The sequence below is a fragment of the Phascolarctos cinereus genome, unplaced genomic scaffold (genome assembly GCF_003287225.1).
Source record: "Phascolarctos cinereus isolate Bilbo 61053 unplaced genomic scaffold, phaCin_HiC Scaffold_5;HRSCAF=322, whole genome shotgun sequence".
NCBI classification, from domain to species: Eukaryota; Metazoa; Chordata; class Mammalia; order Diprotodontia; family Phascolarctidae; genus Phascolarctos; species Phascolarctos cinereus.
The window spans coordinates 443,715,586-443,733,482 of record NW_027555958.1 but is presented as its reverse complement, the minus strand read 5'-3'; the positions used below and the strand labels follow the sequence as shown (position 1 = coordinate 443,733,482).

The following is a 17,897-nucleotide window of genomic DNA, read 5'->3' as shown; positions in this document are numbered from 1 at the left end:
GACCACTTGATTTCAGGTAACTATAAATTAAGGCCATAAGTGTTGAGTGTTGGGAAGCCAGGTATCTCCACAGGATGAAAGGAAACTCATCACTCCTATTAGGGACCCCTAATTGGGGACTGACATTTGGCAGTCCCAATTCCTAAGCCACATATGTAGTCATAATAATAATAGTTAATGTCCGTGTTTGAAAAGAAGTGTGATCTAGGAGATGGAATTTGAGGCTTGTAATCCAGGAGACCTGGGTTCAGATCCTACCTCTGGTTGTGTGTCTCTCTACGCAGGGGAGAGCTGAGGATCATAAGAATCCCTGTGGTACATTTAATAATAATAATTCATGAAGCCCATTGGGTAGGGGACTAGGTGACCCAGTGATGGAGCCTAGGACTTGGAGTCATAGGAAGACCTGAGTTTGAATCTGACCTCAGGTATTCCCTAGCTGAGTGCCCCTGGGCAAGTCATTATACCTCCCTCTTCTCAGTTTCCCCATCTGTAAAAAGTATCCACTTTTTAATAATGAGTTAATATAAATACTTTGTAAAACTTAAAGTGCTCTATAAATGCTATTATTAATTAGGGAAGGATTATTGTAAATATGTGGCTTCTACTGTTGGGCAGTCAGTCATTTTTTCAGGGCCCTAGGTTGTCTTCTTAAGTAAATCACCACCCAAAAATTGTGCAAGAGATGCAGAGAGGCAGATAGAGCGCTGGACTTGGGGTCAGGCAGACCTGAGTTCAAATCTTGCTTCAGATGCTACCTGGCTGGGTGACCCAGGGCAAGTCACTTAATCTCTGTCCGGCCTCAGTTTCCTAGTTTGCATAATGAGGATGATAATACCACTGATCTCCCAAGGTTGTTGGGAGGCTAAAATGAAGTCATATTTGTAAAGTGCTTTACCAACATTAAAGTATTCTACATGTGCTACCTATTATATCTGCAGCAGTAGCAACCATCTTATCAGCATCATCGTTGTTATTAATTCATCTAGAACTATGACCAGAAAAGAGCAGGGCTGTCTTTTAATGAAACAGAAGGGCAGGAGCAGCTAGGTGGCACAGTGGGTAGAGCAGCAGCCCTGGAGTCAGGAGGACCTGAGTTCAAATCCGGCCTCAGACACATAACACTTACTAGCTGTGTGACCCTGGGCAAGTCACTTAACCCTAATTGCCTCACAAAAAAAGAGGGACAATCGATGGACAACTTGTATGCTCCATTGATTTCTGTGCCATGTCAAGAGGACTATGAGAAGTCTTCTCTATTTATGTTTGCAAAGCACTTTACAAATAGAAGTGCCTTAATTGTCCTTGGGGGTAAACTGATTGCCTAGAGAATCTGACTCAGAAGGTATCACACAGTTGTTCTGTCATTGCAGTTGTGTCTGACTCTTCATGACTGCATTTGGGGGTTTCTTGGCAGAGATACTGGAGTGGTTCACCATTTCCTTCTCCAGCTCATTTTATAGATGAGGAAACAGGCAAATAGGGTCAAGTGACTTGCCCAGGGTCACAAAGCTAGTAAGTGTCTGAGGCTGGATTTGAACTCAGGAAGATGAGTTCCTGACTCCAGGCCCCAGAGAGCTTCATCCACTGGGCCATCTCACTGCCCATCTGATAAGGGGAATTATTTGGATAATATCCAGACCTACTGATCCTTATCCCAGTATTCTTACTTAGTAGGATGTAAGATTCTTGGGGTAGGAATTGCTTCATTCTTCAAGATAGTATCACCAGGCACAGTACCTGGCCCAGAGAAGGCACTTAATAATTGCTTTTTGATTGGCTGATCGATTAAGATAATGGTGCCCAGTCTTTTGACTCCTATAGAGATTTTAAAATCACGTCAACAAATGTGGTGGGCTAGGGCACCATTTTCCATGTGAGAGGTGAGCTGAGCAGACGCAGAAAGGGACCAGGGATGGGGAGCTTTCCACAAGAGATTTTAGGAGTATCGGAAGCTCTCACACTGGGCAGGCAGGAGAAAACACTCCCATCGGATAGTCCAGAGAATCAGAAAGAGACCTCTTTGGATACCTTGGGGCTCCTGAGCAGCTGCTTGGGTGTGGACTGCCTCTTTGGACTTACACCTGCCTGCCTGTGTGTGCAAGCTGATCCAGGAACCAACTTCGTGTTGTTTCTTACATAGCTTACATGAGACCTCTCTCTAATTCCTTAATTGAAAAAGGAGAAGGACTCCAGGTAGCAGTCCTAAAGTAAATGATACGGGTGGGAGTGAGCCACAGCCCCCCGAAATAAAAGGAATAAAACCTGCTCTGAATGTGATATTCTGCACATCAAAAAGTAATGCTAAGTCAAGGAAAGTTACCCCACATCCTTTTCTGCCTGCTTTGCCATGGGCGATCCAGCCAGGAGGAAGGAGCTGGCAGGAAACCTTTAGCAGAAAGTCGAGATTGGAGGAATCTGGGCAGACATGATGCAGACAGGGCACAGTCACAAAACACACCACTGGGCAATGAAAAAAAATCCTAAGATCCTCTAGGCAGAGAATGAAAGTCCCCATTTCTGTAAAGCGGCAGATTTACCATAGTGTCTCCAGATCCCAATGGGTAGCACAGTGCCTGGCACCTAGCAGGTGCTTAACAAATGTTTATTGACTGACTTGCTCTGATTTCCTACATCTCACTCAGTTTTGAGAGTTGTAAATGATTTGACAGCTAAAGAGTTTGTGTGGGGGAGGGGGGGCGAAGTGTACTTCTAGCAAAGAGGGAAAAAATTAGGAATGGGAGATCTCAGGAGGTTGAATAATTTTAGGGGTGACAGAATTTTATTTCCAAAACTCATAATATTAATCTTGCAACAGACATGCGTATTCATTTTAATTCAACAACCATTTATTCAGAGCCTTCTGTTTGTTAGGCACTGGAGCTGCGAATCCCCAAATTAAGCACTTTCTGCCCTCAGTTATGTTGAGGCTTATATTCTACTGGAGAGGATACAGCATATAATAATGCTGATGTTCAGTCATCTTCAAGCCTGTCCAGCTCTCCATGACCCTATCAGGGGTTTTCTTGGCAAGGATACTGGAAGTGGTTTGCCATTTCCTTCTCCAGCTCATTTTATAGATGAGGAAACTGAGGCAAAGAGTTAAATGACTTGCCCAGGTCACACAGCTAGTAAGTGTCTGAGGCTGGATTTGAACTCATGAAGATGAGTCTTCCTTGTTCCAAACCCAGAGCTCTATCCTATGTACCACCCATTGTCCCCCCAATAATAAAAGCGAACATAATAATAACTAGCATTTGTTTACTGCTTTGAGGTTTGCACAGCAGTGGAAGGTAGGTTCTATTATGAATCTCTTTGACAGATCAGGAAACTGAGGCAAACAGAGGTTAAATGACTTGCCCAGGGTCTCATAGCTGGTCAGTTTCTGAGGTAGGGTTCTAACTCAGATCTCCCTGATTCCATGTCTAGCACTCAGTCCATTGCACCACCTAGCTGTCTCTGCCTAATCATACCTGAAATAGAATCCTGTATAAAATATATGCAGCGGGGGCAGTGATGTGGCGCAGTGGATTGACTACTGGCCTGGAGTCAGGAGGACCTGAGTTCAAATCCAGCTTCAGACACTTATTATCTATGTGAATCTGGGCAAATCTCTTTACCCCAATTGCCTCCCAAATAAAATAAAATGAAATAAAATAAAATATATTCGGCAAACTTGAAGACCTCCAGTGAGACGGCCCATTCCCCTTTCAGACAATCCTCATTATGAGGGAATGTTTCCTGGCTGCAGCCTCAATTTTCCTGTTGATAACATCTACCTATTACTCCTGCTCCTGTTCTCTGGGGGTCCCTCCACTGTGTGACTGCCCTTCAAATATCGCCCCCAGCCTTCTCTGCTCTGAGCTAACTCCCTCCCAGCTCGTTCCACCCAGCTCCACATAGGGTGGTTCCAAAAGTCCAGGGCTGATTCAAAGCTGGATTTTTTCCATAGATTGCTAGAGTTGACCCAGACCTTAGAGATGGTCTCATCCAACCCCCTCATCTTACAGATGGAGAAACCAGGGCTGAGAGCAGTGACCTGAGCCTCTGGAGGTCCCAAGCTGGTTCCTGGCAGAGCTGGAATTCAGACTCACATCTCAGCTCTATGCCTGGTGCTTTAACCACTGTATCACACTGCAGGGTATGGAAGACACAAGAGATAATGCAATTTTCTGAACGTTTAAAGTCCTTGTACTTAGTGTTGTTTTCAAGCTAGAGATGGCATGGGTTAGCCACTGGGCCGTGGTATAGGACATTGCAGTGCACCAATTGTCAAAAAGCCCATTTTGTTTTGAGTTGAAGGAATGTCATTTCTTATTGGTCATTGTCATAGATCTCTCCCTTTCTTTCCCAAAGCCAGTAATCTTTAGGGCCTCTGGATGAACAGGTGTCACTAGAAATGGAAGAGCCCTCATTTTACAAATGAGATCACTGAGTCCTATAGAGATTAAGGGATTTGCCCAATGTCCTCAAGTCAGTGGCAGGCCCTGGATTTGAATCCAGGTTCTCTGACTTTAGATCTAGGTCTTTTTCTGCTGTGCCACATTCACCCTCTTGCATCCAGGCAGGGCTGCACCCGTCTCATGTAAATGCACATGCGTATGAGGCTCTATGCACATGTTAACTTTATTCCAGCATGTGCCATCCCAATATGATTTTCCATCTTGTGATCCCCTGGGAGGCCTTGGCAGGATCATAGCTCATCTGGCAGGGCTTAGAACAGATGTTCGTTGGGGCAGTGATGAGGATGGGGTGGGGCTCTCTCAGACTCCCTAAACTGTCACGACTCTATGTCTGTTGCAAGGAGAATCTTCTTACCGAAGAATTCTAAGCAAGGAGCCCTAAGGGCTATTTTTTTTTATAAGTTTGAAAGAAGGGCCTCCCGGACTGGTCCAGTCATGCCTGTGTGTTACATGGGGCCTTGAGTCACCGTGGGCTGTGTGCTGTGCATACTTCATTACCTAGAAATAGAATAACTGGAAAATGAAAGAATTGGCTTAAACTTGGGATTCAGTCTTCACAGCTCGAGTGAGGCCTGCAGACTTGGATTCTGCTTTGGCTTAAGTATTTCTCTGTCTTGCAATGTGAGAGGGGCCGTAGTGTCTGTAATTAGGACTTTGTTTAATTGCCCTTTCTGACCAAAGCTTGCAGCATCTGGAATGTCCTGGATGCCCCACTCCTCGCTATCTCCCATATTCCAACAGCTACTTTTAATTTCTGTTTAAACATTTAATAAGCCGAATGGAAATCACATCCACCAAAATGCCACGTACACATCTTCAGCCTTTTCAGTGAAGTTTCCAAACACTGTAACCGTGTACTTTTTTCATTCTGGATGGAGGGTTTGACACCCAAATCCAAAATTTGGGCAGTGCTACTCGTCTACGTCAAAGCTTTGTGAAGGGAACATGGAAACCCTGTACCCTGACCTTTCTTGACATGAGGGCTCATCAAAGTAGGGTTTCGTTAGGGGCAGCTAGGTGGCACGGTGGATAGAGCACCAGCCCTGAAATCAGGAGGACCTGAGTTCAAATTCGGCCTCAGACCAAACACTTGACACTAGCTGTGTGACCCTGGGCAAGTCACTTAACCCCAATTGCCTAAAAGTAAAACAAACAAAAAAAAAGTAGGGTTTCGTTAAGGCATGGGGTTTTTCTTGAAGTTAGCTTTGGGATCATCATTTTAGAGCTGGAAAGGACCTCATTTTATGGATGAGGAAATCGAAGCTCAGAGAAGATCACCTGGCCTAAAGTCATAGAGGTAGTGCCCAGCACATCGTAGCTATTTAATAAATGTTTACTGATTGACTCACTTGCGCAGCTGGAATTAAAACCCAGATCCTCTGACTCCCAGTTCAGTGTCCTTTCCAAAGTCAATTCCATTATTGGGCGAATAAGATCTTCCTTTGTTATCGTTCGGTCATTTCAATCATGTCTCACTCTTTGTGACCCCATTTGGGATTTTCTTGGCAGAGACACTGGAGCAGTTCGCCATTTCGTTCTCCAGCTCATTTTACAGAGGTAAACAGGGTAAAGTGACTTGTCCAGGGTCACATGGCTAGTAAGTGTCTAAGGCCAGATTTGAACTCTCAAAAGATGAGTTTTCCTGACTCCAAGCCCGGGACTCTGTGCATTGTGATGCCACCTAGCTGCCCCTCCTCTGCCTCCATTTGGGTCTGTGATCAGATACTTCAATCTTCCACTTATTACTATCCCAGAATCCCTTGGCCTCCTAGAAACCCATTTTCCATGGCCAGCCAAAAAAAAAAAACCAAACCCAAAACAGCAGCCCCAAAACACTGACCCAACCTGTCCTTTTGAAGGCCTTGTCTACAGGTTTTGGATGCAACAGAGTGACATGTGCCTGACTTTTCTTCACTTTCATTTCAGATCAAGTTTTTCCTCCCACTTGCCACATTGAGAAGAATTTTCTGTCACTCAATTATCTCGCGGGGTATCTTCAGCCAAAGATGGCCGAGGGATGTATAATGTCCAGCCTGCCTCACGGCGAGGAAGTACACATCATAGAATTAATCACACCCAACTCAAATCCCTACAGGTAAGCAACTGATTTCTTCCTTTTTCTTTTTCTTAATTTTCAGTTTGATGGGCGTCTTTTGTGTTTCCATTTTTGCCTGGTCTGCTCATTCTCATCACTGGAAATCCTCTGGGATTCCAAGCTCCTTTTAAGGGTACCAACTTTGTGGGTACCGGATTGGGTACCATCTTTATCCACCCTCCTATCCCCAAGTTTCTCTTTCACCCTAAATTATGTTGTATTGACTTCTTAGTGTACATGTTGTGTCCACCTAGGATAGCTTAGATGGTTCTAAACCTGGTATCCATAAACTTGGGTTATTTTTTAATTTTGTAATTCTCTGTGTTTTATTTTATGCGTTTAAAAACATGATTTGGAAAAGGGTTTTGTAGGTTTCGCCAGACTCCTTAGGGGAGTTCTGTGACGCAAAAACATAAAGAGCCTCTGCTGAAGGAGAGTATAAAATCCTTGGGGGCAGAAGCTATTTCTTTTTTGTCTTCATATCCCCAAATCATGGGGGGATTTCTTGTGTGTAGTAGGTGCTTGATAAATGCTCATTAAATAATTTGATATTACACCAGACCCATCTCAGATGCCCCTCTTCATCATCACCCTGTTTTTATGTTCCTTTGGGACTATATTGTATTGGGACTATGACCTCTCTTTCAAGAAATCTTAAGGAATTTTTAAAAATAAAAGAAATATGTCCATAATGTCTTTATCTTAAATTTAATGTGGACTAGAAGCTAGGAATTTAGGATTTAGAATATTTTTATTATAAAGTGAGCTTAGCTAAAATATGAAAAAAAAAGTGTTATCTCTGTTGAGAATCCATTCTCTCTTCCATATAGTTCAATTCATGTCAGTTCCATAAGCATTTATTAATGGTCTGCTATGCGCCAGGGACTGTGCCGAGCACTGAGACTACAGAGGTAAATATGAAGCAATCCTTGCCTTCAGGGAGCTTACATTCTACTACTAGAGGGAAGAAAGGTACAAAGATAAATAGATCCAAAACATACAAAATGAAAACAGGGGTGTGTGTATGTGCGTGTGTGTGTGTGCATATGCGTACTTGCACATATTTGGATGAACACTAACTGGGGGAAATCAGGAAAGGCCTCTTGCAGAAGATGGTGTCTGAGCCGATTTTGAAGGGAGCTAAGGACTCTGAGAAGTGCAGGTGTGGAAACAGATCATCTCAGAATTTCGAAGGAGAAATCCAATAGCAGTGGCAACAAAAGACATGAGGCAAGTGCCTCTGGACGTTGAACTAAATTCAGATGTGTGGTGTGCTTTGTAAAGCTTTTCAAGATTTACAAGTGAATAACGCCAGGATGGCCATAAGGATTTTCCTCTTAAATATGTATTCTCACGTATGTGAGAAGTCCTTATTCTTTTCTTTTTTTCCACTACATTCTTAGAAGTCTGGATAGTGATCATCACTTTCCCAGCAATCACTTGGATTGAACATCTGTTTTCTTTATTTTAGTAACTGTATATGCAGACGCTTTGGAAAGCTGGTGAAGAGAAAGTTCTGTAGCATTTGCAAATGTCGTAAGCAAAAATTGCACAAGAGAAGACAACTTTCTCCATGTCTTCTCTGCTTGTTTTATTGTCTTGATGAAATCCTTGTTTGCCATAACCCCCTGCCCTATTCTGGCTTCATCATCCTTGTAAACAAGATGCCTAGTTTGGGGGGGAAAATAGTGATTCCTCTTTAAACAGTAATCTGTCATGGTTTGCTCCCATCTTTTTCAAATATAGTGACATTAAATAACCTCACTTTAAAAAAAGAGAGGAAAAATGGCTAGTTATCAACGGGCATGTACTTGTATTGTTATGTAAAATCACTTGTGTGTGTGTAAAATAACAATCTGTTTTGTACATGCTGCTTTGCCTGGGATCTGCTCCAGTGTCTTAATCAGCTGGCCAGACATTGGAAACTTGGAGGACTGGAAGGAGGTAGATGGCTGTAGATTTCTGGCTTTGGGGTCCTAACTTAGTGTTTGCCTTCATTTTCCCCGCACGCAGCTCTTTCCAGGTGGACATCGTAATTGACATTAGACCATTTCGAAAGGAACCTGCGGTGGTCAAACATCTTGTCCTGATCTTAAAATGCAAGAAGGCTGTCAATTGGGTGATCAAATCTTATGACGTCAAGGGAAGCCTTAAAGTGATTGTAAGTTGAGGGGAGTGTTTCTATCCTGAGAGGTGGGGTGGGAGAGCAGGGATATTGTTTGTCAACTGTCCAACAGTATATTCTGAGTTGAAAACTCTGAGTACTTGGAGTGTTCTGTTCCTTTTTGTTTCTGTCCCTGCTGAGTTACAGTTGAATGAGTTGGGGATGAGTAACCTAGTGTAGAGGAGATTTAGTAGGACCAAGGATGAAACTTGGTCTCAAGCAGTGGGTGGAAGTTACAAAGAGAAAATTTTAGACTTGATATCAGTAAAAACTTCTGGATAATGAATGTTTCCTGAAAGTAGAATGATATTATGGGCTCTGCTTCCATGGAGGTCTTCACCAAAGCCTGGATGGGATCACTCACTTGTAGGCCAGGTTGAATGGAGAATTCTCTCTCAGGTATGGGTTGGACTAGATGGCTTCTGAGATAGGTCCCTTCCCGCTCTTAGATTCTGTGATCCTTCCCCGAAGATGATTCAGAAATAAGGCATTTGCTTTCATCCAACAAAATAATAGACCCTCAAGCCACTCACTGGCCAGTTGGGGTTCATGATTGTTTGTGACTCATAATGGTGCCTTAGGGTCATCATTTCAGAGCTGGAGAGTAAAGAATGCTGAGGCCAAGAGAGCTTAAAATACTTGCCCAGAGTGAAGTTCTGGTATGTCTTAGGCATACCAAATTTAGGTTTCCCTTACCTCCAAATCCAGCACACTGGCTCATTATTTATTACCTCTAGATCAAATATAATGTCTTTTGTGTTGCCTAGCTTTCTCTGGGGACCTGGAAAAGTTCAGCCTTCTTATGCCTTCCTCCTTTCTGTGTCCTGTAAGAGCCATCTTCCGGGGCCTTCTTGTGGTTCTTAGCGTAGGACACCATGTCTTCCAACTCCGTGCCTTTATAATGGCTCTTCCTTATGCCTGTAAGCCCTCCTTCTTCACCACTGCCTCTTCCTTGAGGATTTAGCCCAAATCTCACCTTCTTCAGGAGGCCTTACCTCTTCCACACAACTGTTAATGCCTTCCCCCTTTCAGATTAACTGGCCATAGACAAGACCAGACTATGCTTCACATCCTCTCTAGCCATCCCCTCAGGCCATCTTGCTACCTGTCCTGACTCCCTCTACTTTCCACTTCTGCTCAGTAATCAGTCCAGTGGTGCCATTGCTTTTGGAAAGGACATTTCAGTTGACTGCCCAGTGGATCAAGTCAGCATCCCTGGGACTCTCCCTTCCCTAGTTGATCACCTATTTATGTGATCTCTTTGTATTAAAATGTAAACTTCTTGAGAAGAGAAACTCTCGCTTGCTGTTCTTTATATCCACAGTATTTATCATGGTGCTGGCACAGAAGTGAGCCTTAATAAATGCTGATTCATTCATTCATTTATCTTGCATAGTTATTTGTCTTGTCACCACTTGCTTCTTGAGTTGAGAAAAAATTCAGTAAATTGGAGATTCCCATTAGTTGAAGGGGTATGACATATATCATTAAGGAAATAAACTTCAGTTGGCTAATTAGTGGGAAGGCTAGACATGTATCATTTTATGCCAGAGATGTATCTTTGAGAAGTTGTAATTCTGAATTTTTCAAAGTCCAATACTATTTTAAACCATTGAGGGAACTCACCATTTGAAAGAAATCTGGGAGTGAATTCTTTTTGTAAAGAATCCCTTAGTAAAATAAGCAATCCCCTCTTGTCTGTTTTATAGAATCAGAATTGCTATGTGTGGCGTTTTCTTGAATGACACACATAGTTTTGAGAGACAGCATGGCATATTAGTAGAATGTTGAGCCTGGAGTCAGGAAGACCTGGGTTTGAGTCCTGCCTCAGATGCATGCTAGATGTGGGACCCCTGGATAAGTCACTTAAATTCTCTGGGCCTCAGTTTCCTCATTTGTAAAATGGGTGAGTCGGACTTGATGGCCAATAAGGGTCTTTCCAACTCTTAGTCTATGGTCCTGTGTTTGCAGCTCCCCCTATAAGAGGAGCAAGATGCTATTTCCTACTGGCTAAACCACAACCAATGGGAACACTGGACTTCTTCCTCCTCTGCCCTGGGTGAAAAAATTTCCAGTGGTAATCACTTACCAGGATATGGGGAGAAGGGCATCTTTAGCATCTGGGAGGGTCAGTGACACATAGAAGGCCTCCCCACAGAAGTAGCAGCAGCAGCCACCACCACTACCACCATGAGGACACACTTAATCCCAGAGGGCTCGTTTTTTGCTTCCTGTGGTTTCTGAACACTGGCATGATCCTAACAGGCCATTATGTGGGCAATCGGGATCTAGTCATTTGGTGTTCAGCACAAAGAAAGACCAAATGATTTTCTGAAGCCCTGTATTTGGTTTGCCTTGCCCTGCCTTGGCCTGGCTCCTTCTGATGACCTAGGGGAGTCTTTGCCTCGCAGCATGGCACACCAGTGGAATGTTTTTAATTTAAGAATAACAAAAACAGGAAAGGGCTCATGCTTTGAAAGACAAAAACATATGGTCCTTTTTAATTCCCTGCTGGAGTTCTTGTATGAATGTTCCCTCTGCCATGACTCTTAACTAGATGCTTCCCCTCCCCAAATCTTCGAGCTTGAAGGCCGGGGGCCTAATCTGTTGGCACTGGGAAGGGGAAATTTGAATGCCCCTCACTCCTTTCAGTCAGAAAGACGAGAAATGAGATTGCTTGTCCTAAAGCAGGCTCTGTTTATTCCTTTCTTTGCCTCAAAACTCTTGGCCAAGTCCAATTTTGGACAATGCAATGTAATGTTTCATGAGCTTTTTTTACTTACCCAATCGGTTCCATGCTTTTGGTTTTGCTAACTCCAGGCTTCTCGTGTAAATTATGATCGCACCCGGTGGGAGACACATGCTTGCTCAGAGTGAAGAATGGGTTGCCTAAGCCAGAATGAGGGTGTTTGTTTTCAAGAGGGCTTGGGGGTGGGGCTGGGGGAGGGGAACAAGGAAAATTTGAGGCCTAAAAGAGCAGGTTAGTTTTCAGGTGTGCGCCAAGTGGTTATTCTGGGCCACTCTTTAAGATGGTAAACTAGTTACAGGTGAGTGTTGTTCTATATTGGGTGTTCCTACACTGAGAATTCCCCACACTGATGAAATCATAGGTCTATACCATCCCCCCCACCAAAAAAATAAAAATAAAAAATAGAAAAATAAAATAAAAGAATAGCATCCTTGAACTCTGCGTCCCCATGGGTCTGTCTAATAGTAACGCCGGACATTTTAAAAATATACAGCTCTTTCAAAGGCACATCCGCATTAGTAAGAGTGGTTCCCTAAATACCATCAAAGCAAAGTGCAGTAAACTCCATCAGTCACATGGCTAGTTTTCAACCATGTCAGTGGCTGCTTATACAAGGGAAGGCTGAGTAAGACCTCAGAATTGTTGAGAAGAGTAAAGAATCATGGCATGAGTCAGGACAAATATGAAAACAGTTAGTTAGGCATTGAGGGGCTAACATGGTCTCTCCTTTTTTAGGTCCAGGCAGTGCCAAAAATCTTATTTCAGCTTTAAGCTTTGATAACTTGAAGCTACACTAAGATTTTTCAGAACTTAAAGCAGCATTGAGATTTTTCAGAACTTAAAGCTACACTAAGATTTTTCAGAATGTAAAGCTATACTAAAATTTTTGATAACTTAAAGCTACACAAAGGTTTTTGGGACAGCCTGTGTATATTGATAAGGGCAGTGATGAGCTGAAGAGCTTTTAGAGGAAGGTGACTGGGATGGTGAAGGGCCTCGAGATTATGCTGCAGGAGGACTGAATGAAGGAGCTGGGGGTGTTTAACCTGGAAAAGAGAAGGCTGGGTGGGGACAGGATTGCCATCTTTAAGTATTTAAAGGACTCTCTATGGAAGAGAATCAGATTTTTTAAGGGCAGAGGGCAGAACTAGGGGCGTTGCGGTGAGTTACAGAGTCAAATTTAGGCTTGATGTCTGGAAAACCTTCCTAAGAATGAGAGTTATCCCAAAGCAGAATGGGGGTGTGTTCTTCATCGCTGGAGGTCTTCAAGCCGAGACTCGATGATCACTTGGGGAGAATTCTAATTCAGTTATAATTGGTACTCGATGGCTTCTGAAGGCCATCTTCTGATGTAAGATTCCGTGATAGTCAACTAGAAAGGGTATTTTATTTGAAAAACCAATAAACAGCATTTATTAAGCACCTACCATGTGTGGAGCACTGTGCTAAGCTAGGATAGGAGTATATATTGCTGTGTTTTTAACAAGGAATGCCTACATAGTATAAAAGGAGGATGGAAATGAGCATTTTAGGTGGTACCTATTCCATGATACCATTGTTATTTTATCAGTCAATCAATCAACTCGAATTTATTAAGTGCTTACTATGTGCAGAAGTTTTCCTAGGCACTAGTGTTATAAAGAAAGGTGGAAATAGCCTCTGCTCACAATCCAATGATGGGGACACCCCCCAAATTCTAATATCAGCCTTGTGATTAATAAAGGCCCATGCGGGGCATGTGCCCTCCATTTTCTAATCTCCTTGGCTTGTATGTCTCAGGAGATCATCTCTTCATCATATAAATACCTGCATACATATATATGATCATCATATCTGTATCTGAATGTGTGTGTGTGTGTATATATGATCATTTTCTCTTCCATCCGTTTCAAGATGGGGCCAAAGAGCTTAGGAGTTAGGGAAAGAAGGAAACAATGGGTCCAGCCACTAGAGCCACTTTGGGATTGATGGCTGGCAAGGCCAAGAGCAAGGGAGAAGTCTTTCATCCAGTCAGTCTGTCTCAGACTCCCCATTTCTTAAACCTGGCTACTTTGGAAAAAGTGCAAATGGATTTTTAGCCTTGTAAGTCCCAGGGCAGATCAGCAGGATGGATGCTGACAGCCCCTAGATTTGATGTGGAAAGGTGTAAACAGATCATACCATATTGGTTAAAAAAGGGACGGGAGGCTGTTAGGATGATACTTTCCAGCTGTCAAGCCATAAAAGAATAGGACATGTGAGGCCAGTCGACATTATTTGGAGTCACAGTCTCAGCCAGGCTGCTTGGAAATCTATGGAAGAACCCGCCTAAATCCAAAGGCCTAACATCGGGACCTCCCTTTACCTCCATCTAACTTTCTCTCTTCCCTTTTCCTGACAAGCTGCCCCTTCCCTTAAATGGTTGGGATTTCTCAAAGGTTTTCATCCTATAAATCAGGTTTTCTTAATCTGGGGTCCATTGACCCCCAAGGGATCCATGAATAGATTGATTACAAAGAGTCCATGAGCATACGTGGGAAAACAATTCCATCTTTATTTTTACATGCCTCTAACAGAAATTAAATACTCTTTTTGATCATGAATGTAGACAACAAATGATGTTTCTGAGAAGGGATCTGTGGGCTTCATCAGGCCACCAGAGGTGTCCAGAGCACAGGAAAAGTTTTGAGAACCCTCAGCTATCAACCTTATAGTCTCAAATGAGGACGTGAGCTAAGCCTGGCCCTGGGGACCCTTTGTCTTTGTGCGGCTCTTGTAAGCCAGCTCTGTCCTGCACTAAACATGTTTGGGGATGGGAAAATAAAAGGGGGAAGGTCATTTAAGCTTTGGATTGCAATTCTTGAGACCCTTGACCTACATCCTTTTGGCAGGGCTGGGCCCTGTGAACCGCTGGTTTTGCAGTGGGAAAAGATTAAGATTTCGTCATGTTAGGGGCTGACAAATGGGGAATTCAGCAAGAATGCCCCATGCATGCAAGAGAAGGAAGACTGGGCATGAGAAGTAAAGCGATTTTCTTAGGCAGCGTGACAGTGATCTGATCTGCATGATGGATGGCTCAGGCTGCCTTCCAGCCACAGTTGTTGAAAGTGGGATGCATGATCCTTCATGCCCAGTTGTTAGCATTGAGCAGTCCTCCCCACTCCCCAGTGGCTTTGCTGTCCCTGCAAGGGAAGAGCTGAAAGTCTTGTATATCTGAGAACCTGGGATTTTCCCTTTTCATCCTTACTCACCTCTTTTTTTTTTCTTAGACGATTTCTTATTCAGTGTCCCCTGTAGCTAAACAGGGAGCTCCCATCAGAGGCTTCCTTGTGTTGTAAGACTGCATTTTGCAGGCGAGCCTGAAATTATTTAGTGCATTAGAACATGAGGTGATATAACTTGCATTTCAGGATCCCTTTCCAAGCATCCTGTGCGTTATAATGAAAGCTATTTTAAAAAAGGAAATTCCTAGTGACCCTTTTATTATTTTAAAAGAATTATCGTCACGAATAGGAGCAGGTCACGGAATACATTGTTGGAATTTCTGTTGGCAGGATTAATGCTGACTTAGCCCATGGTGACCTTACTGTTTAATCCCTGGACCTCAATTTCCAGACACAGACCTATGGAAAAGTTTTGTAAAACTTTTTGTTGTTCAGTTGTTTCAGTCAAGTCCAACTCTTTATGACCCCATTTGGGGTTTTCTTGGCAGAGACACTGGAGCGGTTTGCCATTTCCTTCTCCAACTCATTTTACTGATCAGGAGCAGAGGCAAAAAGGGTCAAGTGACTTGCCCAGGGTCTCCCAGCTAGTAAGCCTCTGAGGCTGGATTTGAACTTAGGTCTTCTTGACTCCAGCCCCAGTGTTCTAACCACTATGGCATCACCAGATTTAGAGATGGAAAGGACCTAAGTGTCTACTGAATTTCACCTTCTCATTTTATAGATGAGGAAAATGAGGTCCATACAGCTTGAGTGACTTGTCCACGGTCATTCAGCTAGTCAGTATCTATGGTGGGATTTGAGTCCGTTTCTTTCTGACTCCCTAGTTCACTGTCCTATCCCTGCCCCTTCTGATGAGATCGCAGCTCCATTCTAGGGTTTATATGTTATAGTCAGAAGCTCTACCTCTGTAGGCAGCGTACGTATATTTTATCAGGTCTGATTTGGGGACGAATATTCCTTTTGAAATGCGTTTATGATTTAAACAGTCACTTGCGCTTCTCAGCCTAAGGTGCTGGGTGGACACCATGCACGGTCAGGGCAATGTGGGACAGCTGCTTAGAGCATGCCTTAGTGGATAGAGAGCCAGCTTTGGGCCCAGAGAGACATGAGGCTCCTGACCTGCCTCTGTGTTCTAGGCAGCTCTTCTGAGACTTCAGGCTAGAGAAGAGGCGCCAGAATTCATGGGTGCAGGGAGGTCCCCCCCACCCTGGGAAAAATCACTGGGCAAAGTTGATGGTTATAAATATTTTGTTACATAAATACAATAAATACGTTTAATATAAATAATAAATATGTAATATACAAACATATAATTATGTAATATAAACATATTTAATTGTATGTACTATGATTTAATCATATATAATAGAATGATAAATATACTTAATTATAATCAATATAATATCAATATAAATATTCATAAATATTTTAAAATCTTCCATTTGATTTATAAAGGACTCTGTAAGCAGGCCCTTTGCTAACTTTCCTGTGTTTTTATACTTTACCCCCAAAACATGTGTCCTGTGATGACACTGGCCTCTTTTCAGTCAATGCTACATCCCCCAACCCTGGCCATCCCCTATGCTTGGAAAGCCCTCCCTCCTCATCTCTGCCTCCTGCCTTCCCTGGCTTCCTTCAAGTCTCAGCTAGTTGTACCTTCTGTAAGAAGTCTTTCTTGAATTTCCTCAATGCTAGTGCCTTCCCTCTGTTAAGTATCATCAATTTATCCAGTTCATATCTACAATTTGTATGTAGTTGTTTGCATGTTGTCTCCCTCATTAGACTGTGAGCTCCCTGAGGGCAAGGACTATCTTTTACCTTTTTCTGTATCTCCAGCTCTTGGTACAATGCCTGGCACATAGTAGGGATTTAATAAATGATGGTTTATTGATTGACTCACTGACCGAAAGGCAATGCTAGAATCTTTTCCTTCATTTTTTTTAAATCGAAAGTTTTCAAAAAGAAAAATAATTGAATTTTATTCTTTTCAAACATTGATTTTATTTACCTAAAGGAATCTTTGCTAGGTTATTTCTCTATTATCCTCAGGCCCCAAATAGCATTGGCTTTGGGAAAGAAAGTGAGAGATCCATGGTTATGACAAAATCCATAAGAAATGACATTCCTTCAACTCAAGAAAATTTGGTCAAGTGGGCCTTCGATAATGGCTACAGTCCAGTGACGTCCTATACGATGGCTCCGGTGGCTAACCGATTTCATCTTTGGCTTGAGAATAATGGTAAGCTGGGAAGACTTACATGAACTGATTCAAAGTGAAATGAGCAGGACCAGGAGAACATTGTACATAGTAGCAGCCATATTGTACAGTGAGCAAGTGTGAATGACTTGGCTATTCTAATCAATGGAATGATCCAAGATAATTACAAAGGACTTATGATGAAAGATGCTATCTATCTCCAGAGAAAGAACTGATGCAGTCTGAATGCCAAGTGAAGCATTTTTTCCACTTTATTTTTCTTGCTTTTTTTGGTAACGTGGCTAATATGGAAATATGTTTTGCATGTATAATTGATACCACATTTCTTGCTTTCGCAATAGGTGGGGGAGGGTTGGGAGAGAGATAATCTGAAACTCAAAAAAATTTTAATGAATGCAAAAAATAAATAATAATTAAAAAACCTAAAAGAATTGTAAGTATGATGAATTTTAACATACAGAGAATATCTCAATGCTGTTCTTGCCTTCAGTGTAAGTGGGAAAACAAAGGAAGACACTGAGAGATATTTGAATCCTGGTTCTGCCACTGCTAGCTATGTGACCTCAGGCAAATCACGTTCTTTCTCTCCTCCATAGTGATTTATTCAGGGGCACCCACACAACATGAGTTATATTACTGACTCTTGAGGCAGCAATCTAAGCTGCCTCTCATAAGAAATCATTAGAGAATCCACTCCAAGTGGACTGAAAAGAAACTGGGAAACTGTTTTGGGAGAGCTCAGATCAACTGATTTTATCATTTAATCAGGAAACATTTATTAAGCATTTATTTAACATTTATTGTTATCCATATTTATTAATAGTACTGTTTGGGAAGCACTGTGCTAACTGCTTGTCCCATTTAGGTCTTAAAATCATTAATGAGATCATCTTCAATGTTCAGTCTCATTTTAGAAATGAGGAAAATGAAGCCCAGAGAGGCGGAGGGGGCTTGCCTATTAGGCTACGCAGCCAGTTATCAGATGAGCCAGGATTAGAACCCAGG

At 42.6% G+C, this 17,897-nt stretch overlaps 1 protein-coding gene across 2 annotated transcripts in view; it reads left to right on the top strand.

Moving 5' to 3' along the window:
- Positions 1-17,897, top strand: part of TGFBR3 (transforming growth factor beta receptor 3) — a 239,881-nt gene that overhangs the window by 179,464 nt on the left and 42,520 nt on the right. For both annotated transcript variants that reach the window (XM_020975375.2, XM_020975374.2), the window contains 3 exons: positions 6,390-6,558; positions 8,572-8,719; positions 16,724-16,913. In XM_020975375.2, coding sequence (XP_020831034.1) covers positions 6,390-6,558; positions 8,572-8,719; positions 16,724-16,913 — 507 coding nt within the window. The remainder of the gene's footprint in view (positions 1-6,389; positions 6,559-8,571; positions 8,720-16,723; positions 16,914-17,897) is intronic.